Source organism: Vicia villosa, linkage group LG2 (genome assembly GCF_029867415.1).
Source record: "Vicia villosa cultivar HV-30 ecotype Madison, WI linkage group LG2, Vvil1.0, whole genome shotgun sequence".
NCBI classification, from domain to species: Eukaryota; Viridiplantae; Streptophyta; class Magnoliopsida; order Fabales; family Fabaceae; genus Vicia; species Vicia villosa.
In genome coordinates this window covers 134,074,345-134,097,477 of record NC_081181.1, presented here as the reverse complement: position 1 = coordinate 134,097,477, position 23,133 = coordinate 134,074,345, and the positions used below count along the sequence as shown (strand labels likewise).

The 23,133-nt window shown below is 33.2% G+C and overlaps 1 protein-coding gene across 1 annotated transcript; it reads right to left on the bottom strand.

Annotated features, from left to right (window-relative positions):
- Window positions 1-7,298: 7,298 nt before the first annotated feature.
- LOC131646853 (mitogen-activated protein kinase kinase kinase 5-like) lies at window positions 7,299-12,112 on the bottom strand. The gene is made up of 11 exons (XM_058916804.1): window positions 11,416-12,112; window positions 10,512-11,138; window positions 10,331-10,418; window positions 9,980-10,042; window positions 9,703-9,866; window positions 9,434-9,509; window positions 8,601-8,660; window positions 8,397-8,522; window positions 8,035-8,244; window positions 7,861-7,958; window positions 7,299-7,672 (listed from the first exon to the last, which is right to left on the bottom strand). The coding sequence occupies exons 1-11, from the start codon at window positions 11,898-11,900 to the stop codon at window positions 7,639-7,641; spliced, it is 2,031 nt and encodes a 676-aa protein (XP_058772787.1). The 5' UTR covers window positions 11,901-12,112; the 3' UTR covers window positions 7,299-7,638.
- Window positions 12,113-23,133: the final 11,021 nt, after the last annotated feature.

Genomic DNA, 23,133 nt, shown 5'->3' with positions numbered 1-23,133 from the left:
ATGAAATTAAACAAAACAATAAATAATAATAATTAACAATACAATAAAGAACCTGTAGAAACTTGAAATAAATGCATAACTGAAATAACTTGATTCATGACGACAAAATTTTGATCCAAGCAATTACAAAGATAACGGCTTAAATACTAATGGTGGAGTAGTTCCTCCATGTGAGAAACTACTCCTTTTACATTTGTAATATCTTCCTAGGACATAACTAAGTATAATATTGCTCTGAACAAAAAATTTAGAAAAATGAACGAGAGCTTTTTCTCTCTAATCTGCTTCCTTTTATAGCCTTGATTTTGTAACTTGCTTGGAGAGAATATAGGAGAAGTGGGTGCTGATTGCTGAAAAATCTGAGGAACTGGTGTCGTTGAGAAATAGAATGAAATGGACGAAGTTGTTGCTGACCTTGAACTGAACATGGAGAAAAATCTGGGAATTAAGTGGATCAAGTAAAATGCTTATGGCGGGGGCCACAAGCTTTAGGGGTGAGCGCCCTTCTTGCTGAGGTGGAAGGTTTTGAATAAAAGTAAAATGAGTGTTGAATAAAAGTAAAATGAACGCCCTTCTTCACTATTTACTTATTGGTCACCATAGTGGTGAAAATGGCGACCAATAAGTAAATAGTGAAGAAGATGATTTTGTTCAACATGTTGGACACGAATGTGAACTGATCCTAATTATGATGTTAGCATTGATAAATAAGATGGTGATGAAAATTATTTTGAAGAATGTAACTTTGAATAATCTTTTGATGTTCCTAAGACTACATTACTCCCCAATAAAACTAGAAACACTAAGGCTACACACTTTATTTTAAGAGTTATGATTATGATAAATGGAAGACTCCATTATCAAGGGACGAGGAAGATATGATGTAAAATTTTCTAAAATTTAAGATAAGCACTAAGTTTGAGCTGAGAATGATGTTCAAGGATAAGTTGCAAGTAACATATGAAATTAAAAATGACAAAAAGAGAATGGTCATTAGAAGATTGAAATTATTTCCATTTCATATAAGTATTAGAAAGAAGAGGGAAAATCAATTTGGAAAACTCATAACAAACAAATAAAACTGGCTAGATAGCTAGAAAAAAGTTTATACGATTAGACATACTCCTAGAATGAAATATAAATGATTAATTGATGAAGACATTTAAAATTAGGGTGTGAAATAAAGGACTCGTGGATGTGGTTTCTAAACTTACTACATAATAATCTTCAAGATATCCAACCTAAAATGTTGGTTTCATTTGAGATCAACAAAAGGTAAAACTTGCATCATTAATTGATTTGCATTACTATTATTTTAGGAATTGGTACCTGCAATTCAAGAGATAAGTCAACATGTTTAGCAAAGGTGTGTGTGAAACATTTGTATTGAAATTAGAGAAAGAAATATTCGAGGATAAAGCTGAAGGAAGTTTTATGAATAACAGTTTGGGCCACAATAATACCAACCTAAGAAATGTTAATGCATCAAATGAAAGAATTCAATGAGTTGGCCTGGAAGAATATGATGGATGAACCTCCTAAATATTAGACGAATTCTCATTTCAATACATATACTTAATGTGACATGCAAGTTAACAACATGTGTGAGTCATTTAAGAGAAATATTGGAGTACAGAGACAAGTTAATAGTCACAATGTTAGAAAAAATTAAGCACTATATAAAATTGATAATTGGAACTCAGAAAACTACATGTCCTTAAGGTAATATATGTCATAAAGTTCAACAAGTGCTTGAAAAGACAAAAATGGAAATTGAAGAATGGAAACCGATGTGGCATTCTTATTATAACTTTGTATTTTTGGAGTAACAAATGATATAGAAACATTTATCGTCAATCTCTTGCAAAACCGCATGTGCTTGTAAGAAATGAGATTTAACTGAAATCTCACATTTCCACTCTAACACAAGTATTTGCTATAAAAAGAATGAACTTAAAGATTATGCTTTATCATTCTATAGGTTTTAATTACTCACATAGAAATTGTTATATTCTTTTTAAAATTTTGCAACTTAATTCTATAATTCATCTTAATTTGCATCTAAATTGTCCATATGTTAAAGAAGTCTATTGTTTGGGAAACTTATGACCATATCAATATGCTAATAAATGGTTCAAAATTATGGCGAATTTCATAAAATGAAACAATTGATCCTTCATTCATTGCTTCAACCCAGAAGTAATAAGGTAAATTCTTCACATGAAGCATGACTTTGACCATCTTTTGAAGATTTATATTCTTACGTTCAATCACTTCTATTGTAAGACTTTTTTTAGCCAAATCCCTTCCTCTAAGGTGCTTCCTCGATATACCCCCGTGGACTTCAACAAGAGTGTATTCGGTTTCATCATGTGCTCTAAATACTTCAAAAAAGGAGTGGAAAGACATTTTGTGTAAAATGTCCCCCTATAATCAAGTACGGGCATTCTCTTGTCTTAACTAGGCTAGCTTCGTCGAGGTGTGTTGGTAGAGCTCCACTCTCAATATATTCTATGATCAAGATGATCCATGATAACATGTTGTTCTCGTTGTCAAAGTCACCACAACTATTGTTGTGGAGAGACTGAGTTTCTCAAGTGCCTCTTGGATGAAATAATGGTTTATGCTTTCTACTTTTGTACTTTCCAACTCTGATAGGATGTCACCTCTCGTGTTTGACTCCTTTGGCACATGTGTAATCTTATACGCTTTAGACAAACTCAACTTGTCCTTGAAACGACTACATGTTTCTGTAACAGGGGATCTTTTCATGTACATCCTCTTTGACTACTTTAATAAGTGCATCATACTCAAATTGCATGGTTGATAACTACTTTGGATTCTCAATAGTCAACTTTGAGAGGTTGGTTCAAGCTCAATAAGTAGATGAGGTGAAATGTAGGTTGGACTATGCAATGTTTGGCTCTAGTAGTCATAGCATGAGTGTTGTTAGGATGAATTATGACTGTTTGAGGAGACAGATATGTGTAAGATTTGGACAAATCATGAGGAGCTGTTTATGAGGTAGCATGAGAAAATGACTAATCAATGTTAAGGTGAGGGCTGGGAGGAATTATATGTAGGTAAAACTGAGTTTAAGGTGTGATTAGGGCTCTCAACAAGAAAATAAGTAGGACTGTGAGTATGTGTATGTGAGCAGGATTGTGTAGGTAAAGGCGAGGCTTGAATAATGACTTGGTTGTAATTGTGAAGGATTGGTAAGTGGAAATAAAATATGGGATATGGAATCATTGTATTGTTAAATTTGGTTTTGGGAAACATTCTAGAATAGTGAAACTTTAGCTCATTTAATATGTTAGTACCGTTAAGTATCTTTTAATTTGAATCTTAGTAAGGACAAGAAAAAGTCTAATTGGATTTTTAGGTAGCAATGTTTTAAACATGTTATTCCTTGTGAATAGACAAGTGTTATCTTACACACACTCTTTAATAGTTCTTCGCCTACATTTCACGCCTAGCATTATTTATGGCTATGTGTTTTTTCTGTTTTATGAATTTTTCGTGAGAGAAACTCTAGTTCTCACTTTGAGGCGGCACCATTTCGAAATTCATATAGTTGAAGTCCATATTGTATCTATTTTCTTAAGATGCGTATTCTTGATGACATTGAACTTTATTAAGACTTTTTCAATACTCAACATTATTACATAGTCACACAAACATCCAAATCAACGGCTTGTTGTTACCCATTGAAAATATTAAGGTTAATGTTCTATTAACATTAGATTGGGTTGCCACCGCTGTTGGAACTCTTATTTAAGGATTTTCAATCTCATTCCTCTTGAGGCAGTCTTTCCTAAATGTCTAGCCTGTGGTTTAGTATATATGTGAGTTAAATAATTTCATCCTTAATCAATTTTCTCACGAAGGAATGTGTAATACTTATGTGCCTAGACTTTCAATTATACACTTTGTTGTATGCTCTAACTAAGTGGCTTAAATATCGCAATGTATCAACACCTTTGAAGCATTTTCTTTACCCAATGTAACTTCTAACATAAGGTCCATTAACCTTTCAACTTCTCGACCAACGGAAGCAAGATCTACGAACTCTAATTTCATGGTCGAGAGAGTGATACATGTTTTTTTCTTGCTTTTCCAAGAAATTGCACCCCAAACTAGTGTAAATATTCATCTAGTTCTAGATTTATGATCTTCGACAATCGATATCTAACTTGTATCGATATATCCTTCTAATATGGCAGGAAACCTACCATAATGGAGGCTAAAATTGTTGTTTTCAAGAGGTGACCGAAATTCTTTGTGATGACCTTCCAATGCTCACCATTTACATTGTATCAAATACATTAGACAATCAATTGCACTTGCATATTCAAATAAAGCCACGTCTCTTCCGTCATTCTTTAAAGTTTGACACTAGAATCAAATGGAGTACTAACTTCCGTAAAATATAAGTGTTTGAATTTATCAAGTACTTTTTCAATATAGTGTGTTTGACTAAGTTCACAACTCCATTATTTCACTTTAATTTGAACCCCCAAAAAGTGTCCACTAGTCCAAGACTTTTCATTTTGAATGTGGAAGTTTTCTCAACATAGTGTATTTAACTAAGTTCTTAACCCTCACTGTTTTACTTTACTTTGATCTCAAAAGAAGTGTCAACTAGTCCAAGATCTTTTATCTTAAATGTTAAAGTTAGAAATCTCTTTATTTTTAAAATTCCATTCATCTCGTTTGTGGGTTCCACATTTTATGAAAAATCGTCTAAACAAAATTTATAAATATGAGAAATTTGCACCTTACAAGTTGATTTTCTGAAGTTGTGTTAGGCTCAACCACAATTCTAAAATAATATAGAGTTTGGTTCAAGGTTTGTGGGTTACTAGCGATCAAATTTCTACTATATGTCAAACCATTCATCATTTATTTCCATGTACCAAGTCACACTAATAGTGTTGGGCATGAAGGGGTGTTTATAGACCCAAATAAGATAATATATGGTCTGAACATATATAATATGGTATCAGAGTTTATCCAATATTTATTAGGCCACCAATTATCAGGTTTTTACTATCGGATCATCCATCATTTACATTCATGCATCAAGTTCAACAGTGTTAGGCGTGAGAGGTGTGTTAAGACTTAAGAGTCTCACATAAGATGAGATATGGTCTGAACATGTGTTTATAAGTGTAGAAAATCTTAATCTTAAAAGTTGGTTTTGTAAGTTTGTATTAGGATGAAGAACAACTCTAAGAAGATCAAAGGGATTAGTGCATAATGTAATAGAAGGAAATTAAGGCAATTTGTAAGCCTTACCCAAACAACAAGCAGTGCAAAAATTGCATAGGAATAGGAATGTTACATTGATATAGTATTATTTTGAGTGTCATAAATGTGCCACTTGGTGTATATAGAATGTCCAAAACCGCTAATAGTCTTATTTGTAGTAGAATTCAAATATATAGTCGTTAAACTAGTGAGTGTATGAAGATGAGGTGGTTTATAGATTATAGAATCAGATGTTGTATGTTGTATGTAGATGATCAAAATAATAAAGGCCATTTTTTTCAAGTGATCCTTATAATAGAAGTTCAGATGTAGCAGGGGATTTAACAAAGCACGGATTAAGGTGAAACTCAAAATACATTTGATTATCCTTAGCAAACTAACTCACATAAATCAAATTTTTTGTTATGTAATGACAAGTAATAATTTGTGTAGAGTTAATATAGTGTGTGGCTTAAGTGAGGACTGACAAGATGTGGTTCCAACAGATGTTATAGGAAAACCTTGTCCATTTCCAGGCATCACCTGATCTGAACCAGATACTGAGACGTTTTCCAAGAAATTGTCCAGATTATAAGTCACATGGTGAGTAGCTCGAGTCAGGGCACCGTTAAGAGTCAGATGGTTGAGATGTGAGAATCAGTTCTAGTGAGGTGAGCTTGAGGTTAGCACATTAAACTAGTGATTTGATGTATTAGTTTGATTAGTATGAGATACCAGATTAATGCATTGTTTCAAAGGTAGAGACTGCGTTGATTGGCGATGATAGAAGATGCTTACATCGAGACAATTTTAGAAGCAAATCATGTCACTGAATATAAATCTACCTCCATGCGACTTCCACAACCACGAACAGTTATTTTTCCCACTATGTCCGCCATGATAGTTGTTGATTGTTGTTTGCTACGAATCTTGAGACTACGTAATTCTTGAGAAATTTGTGAAGAATGAGTGAGATTCACAGAGAAAGGTTCAGATTTGAACTTTTTTAAAATTGATTTATGCTTGTCCATATTTTGTGTGCATGTACACACCTAACAACACCAGGTAGAACATAAACATACATCATAGTAAGAAGTTAGCTAAATAGCATGGAATCCTCATGTTGCCACACAACGGAAGCAAGATTTTCTGTGTCAATTAATACATGATCTTCAACTATGAGATATCATGTTGGAATTACATGATTTGCAAGATGGCGATGAAGCTTTTGATTTTAAATAATTTCTTTAACTTGTTGCTTCCATAAAATAAAATTAGAATTATCAAGTTTGATGCTAATATGTTGAACAAAAGTTTTGAAGATGTTCTTGGTTGAAGAACTATCTTGATTCCTGAAAGTTTTTGTTCAGATTAAGACGGAGTCGACATAATTATAGATCATAGACTCATGAGTCATGATATCATATTATAATAATTGATACCATATTAAAAGAAGTAAATGAAATGATAAATTTTTCATCTATATCTTTCTAGAGGTAAAGAGAAAGGGATAATTTTGTCGTAGTATATTATAAAACTGTATTATATGTTACAACCATCTTGATTCATCAGAGTTCGTTATAAGAGACTACAAGGTAGCTATGGTGGCTCAGCATAGAGTTTGTTACAAGTTAGCCTAATTTATTTTGCTTAATAAAATATTTACATGCTTAGCTAATGCAGAGACTGCATTCATTGGAATATTTGTACTTCAATCTTTAACCTTACATCAAGTTTGTTTACCTCCATGAATATTTGTGAGACGGTTAATATGCGACAAAGGACTATTTCGACATTATAATTATATATTAAATGAACGTATAATTAGATGTTTCATAAGTATAACTATACAAATTATAACGTAATTTAGAGTATCTCTCTTATAGTGCAGCTCATGGGAGATAGTGTAAAAAGTTTTGAAATTAAGAACATTTCATATTTACATGCTTAATTTTGATTTCACCCTACCGAAGATTGACCTATAAATTTGCCTTTCTCTCCAGCTTCTCTCTCTCTCTCTCTTCTTTTTTTTTATTACAAATTAATGAAAAAATAAAAGGAAAAAAAACTTTTGAAGTTGTTATTCTTTTTACAGAACTTGTGTCACTGCTGGAACACTAATATTATACAAAATCTGCTTCTACATTCACTTGCAGTATATACTCCATATTGAATATCCCAATTACTTTCAGAGGGAACAAGGGCATCCGCTGAGAGTCGCCTAAAACAATGTACGCGTGAACTCAAGGCATTTGCATCGTAGGTGAGAATTTCCCTTAGCTCATTCATTTAAAAACAGCCTCTTTCGTTTCCCAATGCCATGTTTGACACAGCTACAATGACAACAATCACAAACTTGATCGAGTGTGTTGCAAGCCGAGTGTTTCAAGAGTAGAGCGAGTGGGACATTGCTATGCCACTGTAATGTAGAAGTTGCTTTGTTACAATACAGATAAGGATAATGCATAAAAATTATGCCAAAAAATCATGCAAGAATATAGAGTACAAGATGTACACAGGACAGGATGGATCATGGATTTCACAAGTTCAAATATGTAATTTAGGAAGGTAATCAAAATATTCAAGTAACTAATGCGAAATCCTCACCTCTCAGTGCAAAATTTCCCTTTTGCGATCTGTGCACTGACAATAGAAAACTGATCAGGTTTGCTTTCATATAACCCTCTGGGACTATGGGAATTATCCTGCCAGTATAAGAAAAGTTAATACCAAATTCATGGTTTCGCAAAGAGAAAAGAGACATGAATCTTATATTATTACCATTGAAGTTGTTCCATTATACAGATGGGCGGAAGATGAAGGATCTGAATGCTGTACGTTTTTCAGAAACCGATGCTCTAATAACATTGAAGCAGTTGGCCGCTCTGCTGGATTTCTTTTAAAGCAAAGCCTCAAGAAATCTTTACCTTCAGATGACAATGTTTCAGGTATAGGAGGAGTATCCTTCATTACCTTAAACATAGCTGCGGCCTGCATAATTAGATCATAATTCACGGCTAGTTAACACGTAGATTTGAACAAACATTGGAAGTTATTATACTACTGAGATTTCCACTTATGATATGTTTGGTATTGAATTGAATAACAAATTGATGGATTAGAATTTTTTTGCACTTGCTTACTCCTTCGTATTCACTCCAAGGAGGCTTCCCCGTGAACATTTCAATAATTGTACAACCCAAACTCCAAATATCAATAGCAAAAGCTAGATCAGAGTTGTTGTCTTTATGCATGACCGCTTGCATAAGCTGTATAAGAAGCAAGTGTGAGTAAAGAACGTGTAATACATCAAAGAGTAATGTCGAGTTCCAATATATAAAATATACCTCTGGAGCCATCCAGTATGGACTTCCTTTCAAAGACAGGTCAGCAGAATGCCCAGTTAGCTGTGGAAATAGAGATCCCAAGACTATTATAATAGGCAAAAAGTAACTACTAGCAGAAAACTGCAGGTGCAAGCTACTAAAGTTCAAATGAAAGAATAACTATGTCATACATAATTTAAACTAAAGAACATATAGAACTTAGAGAGCACTTCTCAACAGTTGACACATCTAAGCAAGCATATAAACATACCAACATACAGATTCAAGTAATGAAAATTAACAGATGATAAACCCGGTATGCTGCAAGAAGTTTCCTTAGATAATTGCAGCTGAATCAATTTCAATTGGTAGTAAAATTGTTAACTTAAACCAAGAGAAACAAGTTTTCAAAAACAATAAACTATCCTTTTAGATAAGAGTGTGTTTGGTCGTGTGGTGACTAAAATTATTATTAAGTTAGTTGATTTCAGTTAAAGGAAATTGAATGAAAGTTCTTTATGCTAGCATATATTCAGATAAAAAGTAAGTTGAACAATAAAATTGATATTAAAAATAACGTTTCAAAACAAAGACTTCAAACCTCAGCTTCAAATCAAATTTACTTATGAAAAACACTCAAACATGTCAAAATCATATATGGCTAGAAACACTTTTATTGCTCAACAAAGCAAGTACAAATGTGCAGTTAATCCCTGAACTTGAAATGAAAGATCTTTCTTGGATCATGATAATGATTAGAAGTTCAAGTATATGTACAACGTGCAAACCATTATCTTCATTGATGGGGAAAAAGACTGGAAAAAATATATAGTAGAGGAGATTTTATAACTCACATGCTTGGCCATCCCAAAATCAGCTAGCTTAACAACACCAGAAGAATCAACAAGCAAGTTAGCCCCTTTGATATCCCTATATCATTATATGGAAAGAAAAACAAATATCGTTAGATGGTCCAAAACTCCAAATCCAAAATCATTGAGTAATTTCATGAAGAAAGAAAAGAAAATGCACACTCCATTATAAAAATATTTGCACAAATATCACGAAGAGATTTCATGTCCTAGTTTGATGTTGAGCAGCGTATCAAGCATGTAACCCTTACCTATGAATTGTCTTTTTGCTGTGCAAGTAAGCCAACCCTGAAAGAATATGCCGTGTGAAATTCCGAACAACGGATTCTGTTATCGCGCCACAGTGGTCACGGACATATTTATTTATTGAACCAGGATGGATAAACTCCAAATAAATATAAAACTTGTCTTCTACCTGAGAACACAAACACAAATATATTATAACTTATTATTAGGTTGTGTTGCAGTTTTATAAGAAAAATATTTCCCATGGACACAGGACACCTAATCATCAATTAGAGTGCTTACTATTTCACTACCATAATACTGCACAATGTTTGGATGTTTCAGATGGCTAAGAACTTTAATTTCCTGAAAAAGATTGTACAAAATAATAATGAGGATCAAGTGAATTAGCAAGAAAATATAAATTGGATGGCAAAAAACATTATAAATAGCAATGAGCAGTGCAGTCTGCATTTAAGCTATGGTTTGCTACGAAATTTACTGTTTTTATGACTGTCAATGAGATATTGCGCATTGTGTCCATCCCAACAGATAGAACCAAAAAGACAGACAGTGCATTTCAACTTACACACTTAATACATCCTATACAGGTAATAAATAAACAGCATTTACAACCAAGCAATGGAAGAAAACCTGTTCTAACTGCTTTATACTCTCTGCAGATTTTGGATCATCAGAAAATATTTCTGCTTCCTTCATTGCACACAATGCTCCAGTTTCTCTGTAAAGGAAAGAAAATATGTTTTAAGAGCTGCCACATGAGAAAGCAAAAAGGGAGGAATTTAAACTGGTTACTTAACTATTGTACACATACCTATTAGTGGCAACATAAACACTTCCAAAAGTACCTCGCCCTATAAGTTTACCCTTTTGCCATTGACTTTTCATAGATATAGATTCTGTCTTAGCTCCCCCAGGTTGGGGAAAGTTAGCAGAGGGTGAAGGTAAGGAACTCCCAGACCAAGGAGGCAAGGGTAAAGGATGAACACTGAGAGGAGGACCAAGACTCTCGCGACGTGAAGTTGTTGGGTAGTCGAGGGACAACCTTGGTAGGGGTGAAGAAGGGTTTTGTTGTTTGGGACTTTTTCCTCCTGAACCTTGATGGGGAGAAGAAGCAGAATCAATACCTAACCCAGATAAATCAAAGAAAGCAGGAGGTGGTTGTCCGGTAGATGTTGGCATTTCTGGTGCAGACCAGAACTGATTTGCTTTAGGTGACACATAATAATATGGCACAAAATCATCATGTTTGGTTTTGCTTGTTGTGGGACTGGTAAAGGGACTGCTTGAAGCACTCCTTGGAGGAACACTTATCCGGAAGCTATTTTCTCGAAAGCTAGGAGTTGCAGCACCACTTGTATCTTGACGCGCTATCATATTCCCATGCGGCTTTGTCTCCATTTGCTCCGTATTTCTTCTCGACTCTCGGCTAGCAAAAACACTGTACAAGCAAATTAAATTCCAATTACTCAAAAGGACCATTCTTATCAATACACATAGTGCATATTTGCTTAAATGAGTACCTATTATGTCATATTTTAAGCAATTCACTCTCTTATTACTCCAAAGGGGGGAATTATTCATAACTAACATGAATTTGATGGCATTTATCATTAAACAATGATCAATTAATCAAATAATGTTAACTTATCTAATTAACTTGACCTAACAGAATCCCCAAATAAGAGTGAAATGAAACGATAGACAAAATGAATTACCTCCTCATCTTAAATCCGGTGGGAAGAGAAACGACGGCATGTGCATCAGATTCAATGGCTCTACCAGAGGCTTCTTTAGGCGACGGCAAACGACGATCACCATCCTTATTCCTTTGCAACCCTGCCGGAGAAGCTAACTCTGGCAACGGCAACGGCTGAGGCGCAACGGAGGAAGAAGTATTAGACCGCATATAGCTCCGTGCGCTCGGGGAACGAGAAATAGGCGCTGCAGCAACGTCGTATTCAATGTGAACATCGTCGACGTGTCGAAGCTTCCTCGACCGCGTGGATTTCCTACCGTTACCGAAAAACCACGTGCCGCGTGAAGGTTTCCGAGTATCGGAAGAGGAAGAAGAAGGAGAATATTTTAACGTGGAAGGAGATGTAAGAGAAGACGAAGACGAAGAAGTCGAAGAAGAAGATGATGAAACGTGGGAAGAATGAGAAGAGGAAGGAGAGAAAATTAGGGTTGGCAACCAACGCATGGCGAATAATAATGATGATGATAATGGTGAAGCTTCATTGCTTGTGAGGCAATGCCATTGTTGTTGGGGAGAGAAAGAGGAAGAGAAGAAAAGAGATTAGAGAGATAGAAAAACGTTTCTCTCTTTCTAATTCTCTCTTCTGCTTCTTCTTCTTCTTCTTTCTCTCGTTGTTTTTGTTTGTTGATGTTGCTGTGGGTTTTTTCTGTATGCGGGTTGGCAACGCCAAATGCGCTGCTCGACCGTTCCCGCCAGATGTACATATTCTTTTCCTACCTTTTTTTTCTAACCGAATAAAAGGATAATGGTGTGCTCAGTGAAAATATACAATACAAAATCAGAATTTGACTTGGATCCGTCATTTTTTCTTGGGCCTTTCATATTGGGCTCAAGTATCCTAATGAAAAATTTCTGGAATGAATATTCAAAAGGAAGTACTTCTCCCACCCTAAAGGTTATTCACACACCCTTGTAAAAAATCAAAATTGCTCTTGAAATTTAGAAATGTACTTTCGGACGCACCCCAACCGACACTCAGTTAATTCGTAAGTGAATCAAACCATCATTTTTTACAAAAATTAATACGGAAATGTATCTCTGTATATCCTACGGAAGTGCACCTCCAGACAGGTTTTTAATCAAAAACGCATGGGACATTCCTCCTTCCTCGTTTTCAACAAAACACACTTGAAATCAAGTTTCATTCCTCATTTCCACATTCTCACTTCCAAGTTTTTTTATCTATCTAAGTTTCATTTCTACTCCATTCCATCCAAGCTTCATCTCAACATCCAATCAATCGAAGTGCTCAACATAAACTACACATTTGATATGTTTTGAAATTCAAGTTTTATACATTTGATTATTTTATAGATGCATTAAAAAACGCGAAAAGTGGGTTGGGTAATATACACCAATATAGAGGTAATTATAGTCATTGTTACGTTGTGTAATTGAGAAATGCGTTTTGTACATTTTTGCTACCCTACGCTTTGGCCATTTTTTGTTTTTTGAGTCGTAGATAAATACGAAAGTGCACTTCAATAAGTGTTCAAAATTTTATTTTCAAATAATACGGAACTGCATTTGCTTATTTTGCCTGCCTCCATTATTTTGTTTGATTTTCAATGTCACTCATCTAGATTTGATTTTTCTGCTTTATATTGCTCACTTGATTTAATTATATGTAACAAGGATGGCAACCAATATCGATTGAGGCTCGATAGAGTGTTGCAACATGCATCAATTGAGTGAAAAAAAGCCTGACTCTCGCGACCACCGGTCGGTGACGATTCATTTGATGCGGAGAAAATTATATGGTTACTTACAAAAATAAGGAGAAAATTTTAATTTTTTTATAGAAATGGGCTCGTTTAGGGCCGAAGCCCATTTAGGGCCGGGTAGCCCGCAGTCCAGACAGGGCCGGATCTGGATAGTAAAATTAGAGCCCATTTAAAAATGGGTTTTTTGGGCCCGGCCCTAAAAAGCCCGAAACCCATATGGGCCGGGTAGCCCATATTGACAGCTCTACATTATAGAATACCATAACACAGTCGAAATCGAAATTTTTTTCAAAAAATTGTATCTCAAAAATAATTTTTAAGAAAAGCTATTTGAAATAGCTTCAAAACTAAGTAATTTTTTGAAATTTTAATATTAAAAAAAAATCACAAAATAATAAAATATCTAAAATAATATTTAAAAAAATTATTCAAACCAAATTTTCATTTAAAACTTATGAAAAATTTCTTTATAATATTTGTACACAAAATTATGTAACACTATGCAAATTAGATAATTGGTATTTGTACACCAAGAATCTAAAGGCTTATATATACACAGTATAAGTTACAAGTTACACCATATATATGTGCTGCTTTGTGTCATAAAAAAGAAAATTTAATTATTAACTATTTTAGAAAATTAAAATCGTATAAATATATGATGTAAGTGTCATATTTGGTGTACAAATATCAATTTTCAAAATTATTTTACAAAAAAAAAAAGCAAAACAAATGAGTTCATACCTTATTAATTTTAATAGATCTGTCGGATCAGAGTGATTCAGACTAACCCTTTAAATTATTCTATTTAAATAAATAGTTTCTTAATGCATTTTATGCATACAAAAATCTGTGAAAAATATATTACTAAAATATAATATATTTGATAAAGAACACACCCTCAAAAGGTTACTCTTGAAAAACTTTATGCATCTTAAGAGATTGATTAAAAAATATAGTTTATTTTGTATGAGAACATAAATAGTAATTTTGCAAATTTAACCTTTAACATTAATATGAAGAAAAAAATTAAATAATTAAAATAATAAAATATATTTAAAATTATATAATTATAAAATGTTAATAAATATTTAGATACAATTTATTTTTTAAAATAATTTACAATTAAGAGGAGAAAGAGTGTAATATTTTTTTTATATATATTTTTTTTGTAATTTTTAGTTTTCCGACTCTATTTATAAAAAAAGTTAATTTTTTAAATATATTAAATAATTTAACTTTTTCTTATAAATGAAACGGAGGAATATAATACTACTATTTTAAATTCTTTAATAAAAATATTCCTATTTATTAAAATAACCAAAAAACAGGGAGTAGCATTGTCCAAAATGAAATTGATTCTTTGAAAGAAAAAAAAAAAGTAAAGTCCTCCAGTTACCAAGCAGAAGATGGTAAATCTGGCCTTTCTGGGTCTCGGGTTGAATGGTAAGAGCAGTATGGTTGACTAGATGACAGTAAGTGGGGTATTGGTTGGCTTAGCAAAGAAGACAAAAAGGTTGTAATAATCAGACAAGAATAGCAGACAAGAGCAGGAAACGTTATTGATAGCATCTTCAGAATATTCATATCCACCATTTAATAGCAATAATGACAAATAAAGTTTCTTTGGTATTCATTCCATCATGTCAATCCATGCACGTGATACCACTCCCTATTTCTTCTAAACACCCCATTTCAAAGTCAACAGACACAAAAAGCATTAGTAGTAAAAAGGAAAATGACAACAAGAATTTTATTTTGCTAAATAATTAAGGTAAGCAGGCAAATAAGACAATGCAGTGTTGTGTTTTCATGTGAGTCCATGTTGCTGCAGGGGTTTTCAGGTCAATTTTATGCAACAAAGTCATCACCGCGTAAGGATGATAATAGATAGATATAGATAGGTCTACTATAGTATCATTTCCATATTTGCGGATGAAAAAATTATTTGTATTCGAGTTCATACCCGCTTGAATAACAACTTTAGCACTTATATATTTGTCCTCTAAGTATGGAAGTGCTCATATCCGTATCCGTTATCCTTATTTTTAATACTAAATAAATATATCTAAAATATCATATCATTTTAAGTTTTTAATAATGTTTAAAAAAAATTATTGTTGAATTAATAGACATTTATTTTAATATGATAATATTTATATGGGACATGATCAAATGACACTATGATGTCAAACTTAGTAACATAACACTTTCGATAACTACTGTTGAATAAAATCTACTGTTGAATTGAAAGTTATTATCATATAGATCACGCATGTAAAATTTCACATCAATCAAAAATCATTTGATATGTTAAAGAGAATGATCAAAATTAACGATTTTCATGAAGTTTTGTAAAATGTTAGTTTTTATGCAACTCGTTGACATGCAAGATGATTTCCGATTGATGTTAAATTCTCTAAACATGATCTATATGATAATATCTTTTAATTCAACTGTGAATTAATTTAGTATACAAACATGGGGTGAAGATTTAATAGAGGTGTCATGTTATTAAATTTGACACCTTGGTGTCATTGGATGATGTGTGTGTGCGTGTGTATATATATATATATATATATATATATATATATATATATATATATATATATATATATATATAGCATATTTATATGAGAATGTGAGAACGAATTTGAATCATTAGATTTTAAAATAAATGGAAGAGATTATAGATGAATCTTTTTTTTCTCTCTCCTATATTTTGAAATGATGTAGGAGAACCGCGGTTTGGTCTGGATTGGGTTTTTGGGCCCGAATCCAACCCAATCCGACCGCTGTCCAGCACTAGGAGCTATAGTTGAAAAATTATCCAAAAAATCTCTCTTAAATTAATAAGGGAAAAGCTAACGTGTGTCCCAAATACACAAATTCATATATTTTTTGTAAAAATATTCTCTTGAAATGTGTATATTTACTTTTTCGAAAATTTATATTTGACTTTATTACATTTACTTATGCTTAACATGTGCCCTTAGTACACGTGTTAGCAAGACCCTAATAATAATAATAATAATAATAATAATAATAATAATAATAATAATAATAAGATTATGCTCAAATGTATCCAAAACACCTATTAATAAATTTTTGAAGATGATTTTTTTTAAAATACTTTAGCTTTTTCTGATATGCCTTTATTATTTATTTTTAAATGACACTGTATTATTTTTTCTTAATAACCATGTGACATGTGCTAAGTTTATGCATGCTAACAATGTTGTCTAGTTCCATCCATATCTTCCACTAAAACATTTTTTTTTAAAAGTCAAATTAAACTTTGGAGATATTTGTTTCAAATCTAAAAATAATATTTTTGAATAACTTGTTTCTAAAAATCATTTATAAATCCTACAAACAAATACCCCTATAAAAAATAAATGGATAATAATAAATTTTAATAAATAAACCAATAGTTATTTAGACATTCATACAATTCGTAGTATCTGTAAAATTAGAAATAAATACAACCAGTTAGGTAGTTGAGGTAACATTAATGGAAAGAGGTTCCCCTGTTTATGGGGAGGATAAAACATGGTTAATTATTTGATGAAACAGTTAATAAAAGTGTAACTACAGATGAAAAGACAATGATCCGAACCCAAAACACATAAACAAAAAATTGTACACTAGTACTACTCGGAGTGAGAGAATAGACATTAATGAAATAAGTGATTCTGTACGCAATTTCTCACCAACACACTGAATCACTGAACCTTTCTGGTCCCTGCTTCTGCTTATTTTGCAGTCACTGTGAATCATCAGTCACTACCATCATTCTCTTCTACCACCCTTTTGCCCCCCTGGTATCGTATGGTATATTGCCATGCTGTAATGTCTATCCTTTTTGTTCTTTTAATCTTTCTACCTACCATTTCATTTTCTTTCCCCTAAAATATGTAGGATTAAACAACACCTAGAAAGTCACTCTGGCATTACTACATGTAAAAGTATTGGTAGTCAATGAATGTGGAGGAGGGGTATTAAATTAAATTTTGGTAAATGAATTGATGAATTTTGTGCAATTGCAAATCCCAATTAGAAAGGGTTACATGTATCACGATTCACGAGGAAAGAGCTAAAGAAGGTAACTTGGTTTTCATGGGAAGACTTTGACAATTTATTTATGCGTCAATTTCAATAACGTATAATGGCCAGGATTTTTGACCAATATGCCACCCCCATAAAAATTAAATTTCAAAATACCACCCTTTGAAAATTATTTTTCAAATTGCCACCTTTTTTTTGACTTTTTGCATGTGGCCCTTCATGTGGCCTCCGTTTCAAACGGAGGGCATCTTTTTTTATTTTATTTTTTTCGTTTTTTATATTAAACAGATTTTTTAATAATTTTAAATTGTTTTTTGTTTTATGTAATTAGTTAAAAATTATAATTTAATTATTTAAATTATTAAAAATTTAAAAATAAATTTTTTAAATAAACAAAAATTAATAAATACTTAAAAAATAATTGAACATTTTAGTGAAAAATATTTTATTAAATTATATTTAATAAGCTAATAGTGGTGGCATAAAAAGAGCGGGGTGGGTAAATTCACAAATTAAAATGGGCATAAAAACCTAACTCGCCCCGCCAAGGTGACGGGTTGGTGGGCGGCGGGGTTACCTGCCTAATTTGTTATTTATTATTTTTTAATAGATTATTTTTACATTTTAATTAAATTTTTCACATAGTTTTTAAAAGAATTTTTTATAAAGCATTTTTAAACAAATTTTACTTAAAAATATTGCATATATTCACAAATAAATTTATAAAATAAAAACATCAAGAATTAGAATTAGTAGAATTAACTTAAAAAATAGCGGGTTTTGACGGAGCCGCGGGTTTTGGCGAGCGGCGGATTTTGGTGGGGCGGGCTATGGCGGGAGGCGGGTTTTGGCAGGGCGGACTATGGCGGACGGCGGGCCTAAAATGTCAACCTAACACGTCATTTTTTCGCAGATGGGTGGGTCGGCCCGGCGGGCCACGACCCAATTTGCCACCCCTAAATATCACACCATGATAATGCAATGAAAAAAAATTAATTTTGTCCTGAACAGTTATGATCTTGTAGTTGTTGCAACAAGTGACTTCCGGTTCCACATAGTGTAGGTATATGTGTACGTAAACTTCGACGGAATTGTTGATATGTTGCAGTACGTAGAGGAGGCGGCATATGTATGCGAAAACAAAGATGTATTAATAAAATAATTTTTCACTAAAATGTTCAATTATTTTTTATGTATTTATTAATTTTTTTTTATTTAAAAAAATTATTTTTTAATTTTTTAATAATTTAAATAATTAAATTATAGTTTTTAACTAATTACATAAAACAAAAAACAATTTAAAATCATTAAAAAATATGTTAAATATAAAAGACAAAAAAAATTAAAAAAAAAGGGTGCCCTCCGTTTGAAACGGAGGCCACATGAAGGGCCTCTACACACCCTCCATTTGAAATGGCGGCCACATGCAAAAAGTAAAAAAAAAGTGGCAATTTGGGAAATAATTTTGAAAGGATGGTATTTTAAGATTTAATTTTCATGAGGGTGGCATATTGGTCAAAAATCCTAATGGCCAAGCTAATAGTAGTAGTACCACAGTTCTCACTAAATTGATACTCGCCTTATTCCGTTGTGGTTTTGCAAGTGTGAATTAAGTTTGGAATTCTTTTTAAAAATCTTGCTAAGAGGAGATTAAAATTAGATCAATCGGTAACTAAGTGAGTTTAATTTTTTAAATATATTTAATAATTAATGTATATAATTCATATATAAATTAGATATATTAATTATCAAATGTATTAAAAAGGTTAAATTTATTTGTTTATAATAGTGATAACTGATAAGATAGTGTATTTTTAAAGAAAATTACTTTTATCAGTCAAAAATCATAATTGTTCTTATTGTTTGAAAAGGCATTTTCGGACGTACTTTTTTTAAACACTCTTTAGTACAAATTGATAAATCACTCTTATTTTGTCAAAATTTAATTTGAAGATGTATCTCCGTATAACTTAAGAATGAGTCCGGAGACATATCTCTCTAAACATCATTAATTCAAAATTCAATCAGTTTTACGGAGTTGCATCTACGAACACGTTTTATTCATAACACATGTGTCAGACCCTTCCCTCTTTCACCTTCATTTTCTGCAAAGTCACTAAAAAAATCACATTTGAGCTATTTTGCTACAACCTCATTTGAGCAAGTTTCTTCAAGTCCACTCACTCCATTCTACTTCATTTGTTGCAAAATCACTCACTGCATTCAAACTTTTCATCCACAACTCTAATTTCGTAAGTTTCTCATTTCATTTCTACTTTTTCTCATATTTGAATAATGTTTAAGGTAACATAGGTTGTTTAAGATGCATTATATAGTAGTACATTCCAAATAGGTAGTTGGTATGCATGCCTATTTGGTTGGAGTTTAGGGCATCAATGAGGTTTCTTCCATTATTGAAAATCGTAAGTTCATCCGGAGATGTATATCCAATTTTTTCTATCATTTTTGAACAATTGTATATCCATTATGCTTACTTAGAAAGATACATCTTGAAAAATTCTGAATAGATATACCTTGAAAATTCGAGATGATTGCAAGCATTTATTGCTTATAGAATCAAACTCTAATAGTTAGACCTTAAATCCAAAAAATTATGGTTTTTCCCGAACTAAGTAAAACTTGTTTCAATTTGGTACCATATTGTTGTCGAAATGGTGAGATGGTTCGTAAAAAGTTGCACTGAACTTCTGATGCGACATGGGGATGGGTCAGCAAGATTAGCATTTTAACACTCAAGTGAGTAGGATAATCAAAGTTATGTGAGAATGGGAATGAATTTGAATAGTTGAGAATGCCGTGTTTTTCTCTTTTTATATCAGGAGTGGTTAGAACTGCCAGCGAGGGCCGCATCGAGCTATGTTGACTTTCGTTTAATTTATCTTGATCGTGGGTGGTGCAACAAATGGTGGAGTTATATACCCTGGGTAAGAATGAGGAAACACCTATTTCACACATTTGTCTCCTCTATTCTTGCCTCTGGGCCTTTCAACTAGTACCTTGCAGACGACCCAAAACAATTTCCCCCAACCTTGATCTTTGCTCTGTAGGATAATGGTTTTTCTTTGTACACTACTAGATCGGTTGCTGGCTAAGATAAATGAATATTTTTTATGAGATGTCACTGCTTTTGTTAGGAAAAAATGCATTCGTTGTTTTCCTTGCGAAATGTGACATTTATCAAGGATATCTTGATACACATACCTAACCAATCAATAATGATTTCCCTTTTGTCTTAGGACACTCCAATGTTGTTGACCAGTTTTTTAAGGAATTTGGATTGTTGGTGGCATATTTATCGCTTCCCAACATAGGAAATCTTATGGGTGTTCACAGTTGGGATACACATAAAAACCTTCTAACTTATCATCTCTTTCTTTTGCCACCACTAGAATTCAGGTAACTCTTCTTTTTCTTCCTTTTCGCCAATAACATTCTTCCTCACTAGCAAACTTTCTACGCAAGTATTTGATTTAGATCAATTTGTATCACCCCTTTAGCACATGAATCTTCGCCTTTGCTTCATTCCTTCTTTGTCGCTTCCCTTTGCCAAGGTTTCAGACATTTTTTCTTTTTCTTCACTTAATTTCCTCATCATTGGCATATTTCGAAAATAAGTGTTGGGTTTAAGTTTTGCGTTAGTTCAAGTTCCTTATTAGACCATATTCTTTCTTTTGACAGAGTCCATTGCTATGGAGGTAGCGATAACCATGACAAGAAAGGCTAAAGGAGATATTTAAGCAGATTAGGTAGATCAAGAGAAGTGGGGATGGTCTGGACCATGCTTTTACTGAAGTGAGGTCCTCATCAAATTAGGAGGTGTTCCTTCTTGATGAAAATAAGAGGATATACAATAAATATAAAGCACGTGTCTTCCCTTTTCATGAGTGCTTATTATCTTTAATTGGTTTCAGCCTTCCTTTCAACTACTTTAAGGTAGGAATCTTGAATCACTTAGTAATTACTCCTTTACAACTACACCTAGTGAGTTGGACGTACATTAATGTCTTTTAACATTGGTGTGAGTAAATTAAAAGTGTGTCGACCTTGAAGCTCTTCTTCAATTCTTCCATATCTTTAAGGCCAAAGGCATTTCACTCATCACACGTGGGGTCAAGGTTTGCTTTCTATAACGCATAGTACCAGATATTTCAAGGCGTATTCTTATAATATAATGTGAGTAATTTTAAAGATTGATATTTTTTGGTCACTCCCCTTAATGAAGAAGCTCGTGCAAAGATATGTAAAATAGACGTCGGGCCATCATATACCCATACATAGATATATTTTCCAAGTTCTAGCGCTAGAGTCATTACTCGACAGAGTCTAGATCTTAGGTTTATAAGGAGGATATCTTGTCTGATGAAGAGATGTATCTGAAGAGGCAATTGGGTTCTTTCTTCAATTAGTTTGGTTATTTTGGTGGCATTACCCCTTCTGATGCAGCGTCGAAGAAATCGTTGAAATGATTCATTATGATTCGTTTGATGGTGGATACTAGAACAAAATAGTCTCGAAAAAATTATCTTTTGTGAGCAACATGGGAACATCGCTTATTCTTAATGTTTCCTTTGCTAATTTCTTATCTAATAATGATTTTTTGATCATGTATAAAATATGAAGTGTGAGAAAACAATGTGTCAGATGAAGATGGATTCTCTAGCTATCCCTCTTCTAGTGGTTGCTCCTAATACTCGTGTCGTCAAGGGAGCTTCGTCATCAGGGGTCTCTGTCGGGTCGACTAATCTAGTTACCCCCTCGTTGATACAAATTGAAATTCAAGGCTCGTCACATCCCGAGGACGGGGAAAATCTAAATCTTAGATTTGAGCTTGAAGTGCCCCGAAAAGAATGATTGTTTTCTTGGCGTCCCTGGATACCTGGTCGAAACCTAAGGAATTTTATTCCTACAAGGAGTTATGTACTAGTTCCCACTGCATTACCCGTTTCGATTCTAGCACGCCATGGTCCCTGTATGGCAAGAGAAATTAGGGCCTTTATTTCTATAGAAGATTATTCTTATCTTGCAAATAAGGCCGAGGCTGCTCGTGAAGAAAAGTTGTCAGACCTGACGTATTATACTCGTCGAGCATCGACCGTATAAGCCTTTTGTGTTGCCGATTGAGGATAAGTTTTTAGGTCAGATGGTCTTTGAAAGGAAAGAGAAGCACTTCAAAGATGTGTGAAAGCCCTTACTATTGAAAGAGACTCGTGTGTGGAGGAGCTTTAGGGGGTTTGTTCCTCGTTTTCGGAGATGTAAAATGTCGTGGACTTTATTGGCTACCTTGACACTTTGGTTGGCAAAGTGAAGTAACTTGTGCAAAAAATGACATGGAAGATTGAATATTTGTCCTCAATATAGGAGTCACTACAATGGTCATGGCCGCTCTTGCTGAAGCAAACCAGATGTTAGGCTTATCCCATAGAAAGGTAGAAGAACTTGAGGCATTTTTGAAGGAAGCTTAGGACAAACTTCGAGAAATGTGCCTTAAGAATCTTTCTTTGAGTAAAGAGTACATGAAGTTTGCATAGGACAATTTCTCTATTATGCGTGATTTTCTTTTGAAAATGCTTTGCAACATGTAGAACATTTTTATCCCACGATTCATATCTTGCAAAAGCAACTCCATGTGGATCAGATAGTAGAGGATGGAAAACTGGTCTCCCTTTATTATTGTATTTGCACTAAATCCTGAGTTCGTTGCTATGGAGGGTAGTTTGTTTCTCGAGGCTGTACTCAAAATTTTACTAGATGTTATAGGAGATCGTGTCTGTCCAAGGGTCAATACCTCGTTCTTGCCCTTAGATGAAGACATGATTCCAGATTGACGTAATAAGAATTCATCTCGCCCTTTAAAATGGCTAGGT

Coding starts and splice junctions, on each gene's coding strand:
- LOC131646853 (XM_058916804.1), bottom strand. CDS start 11,900: ATGCGTTGGTTGCCAACCCTAATTTTCTCTCCTTCCTCTTCTCATTCT. Junction 10,419..10,511: donor GTTTATGTTGCCACTAATAG/GTATGTGTACAA, acceptor TTTCCTTTACAG/AGAAACTGGAGCATTGTGTG. Junction 9,510..9,702: donor AGCAAAAAGACAATTCATAG/GTAAGGGTTACA, acceptor ATAATGATATAG/GGATATCAAAGGGGCTAACT.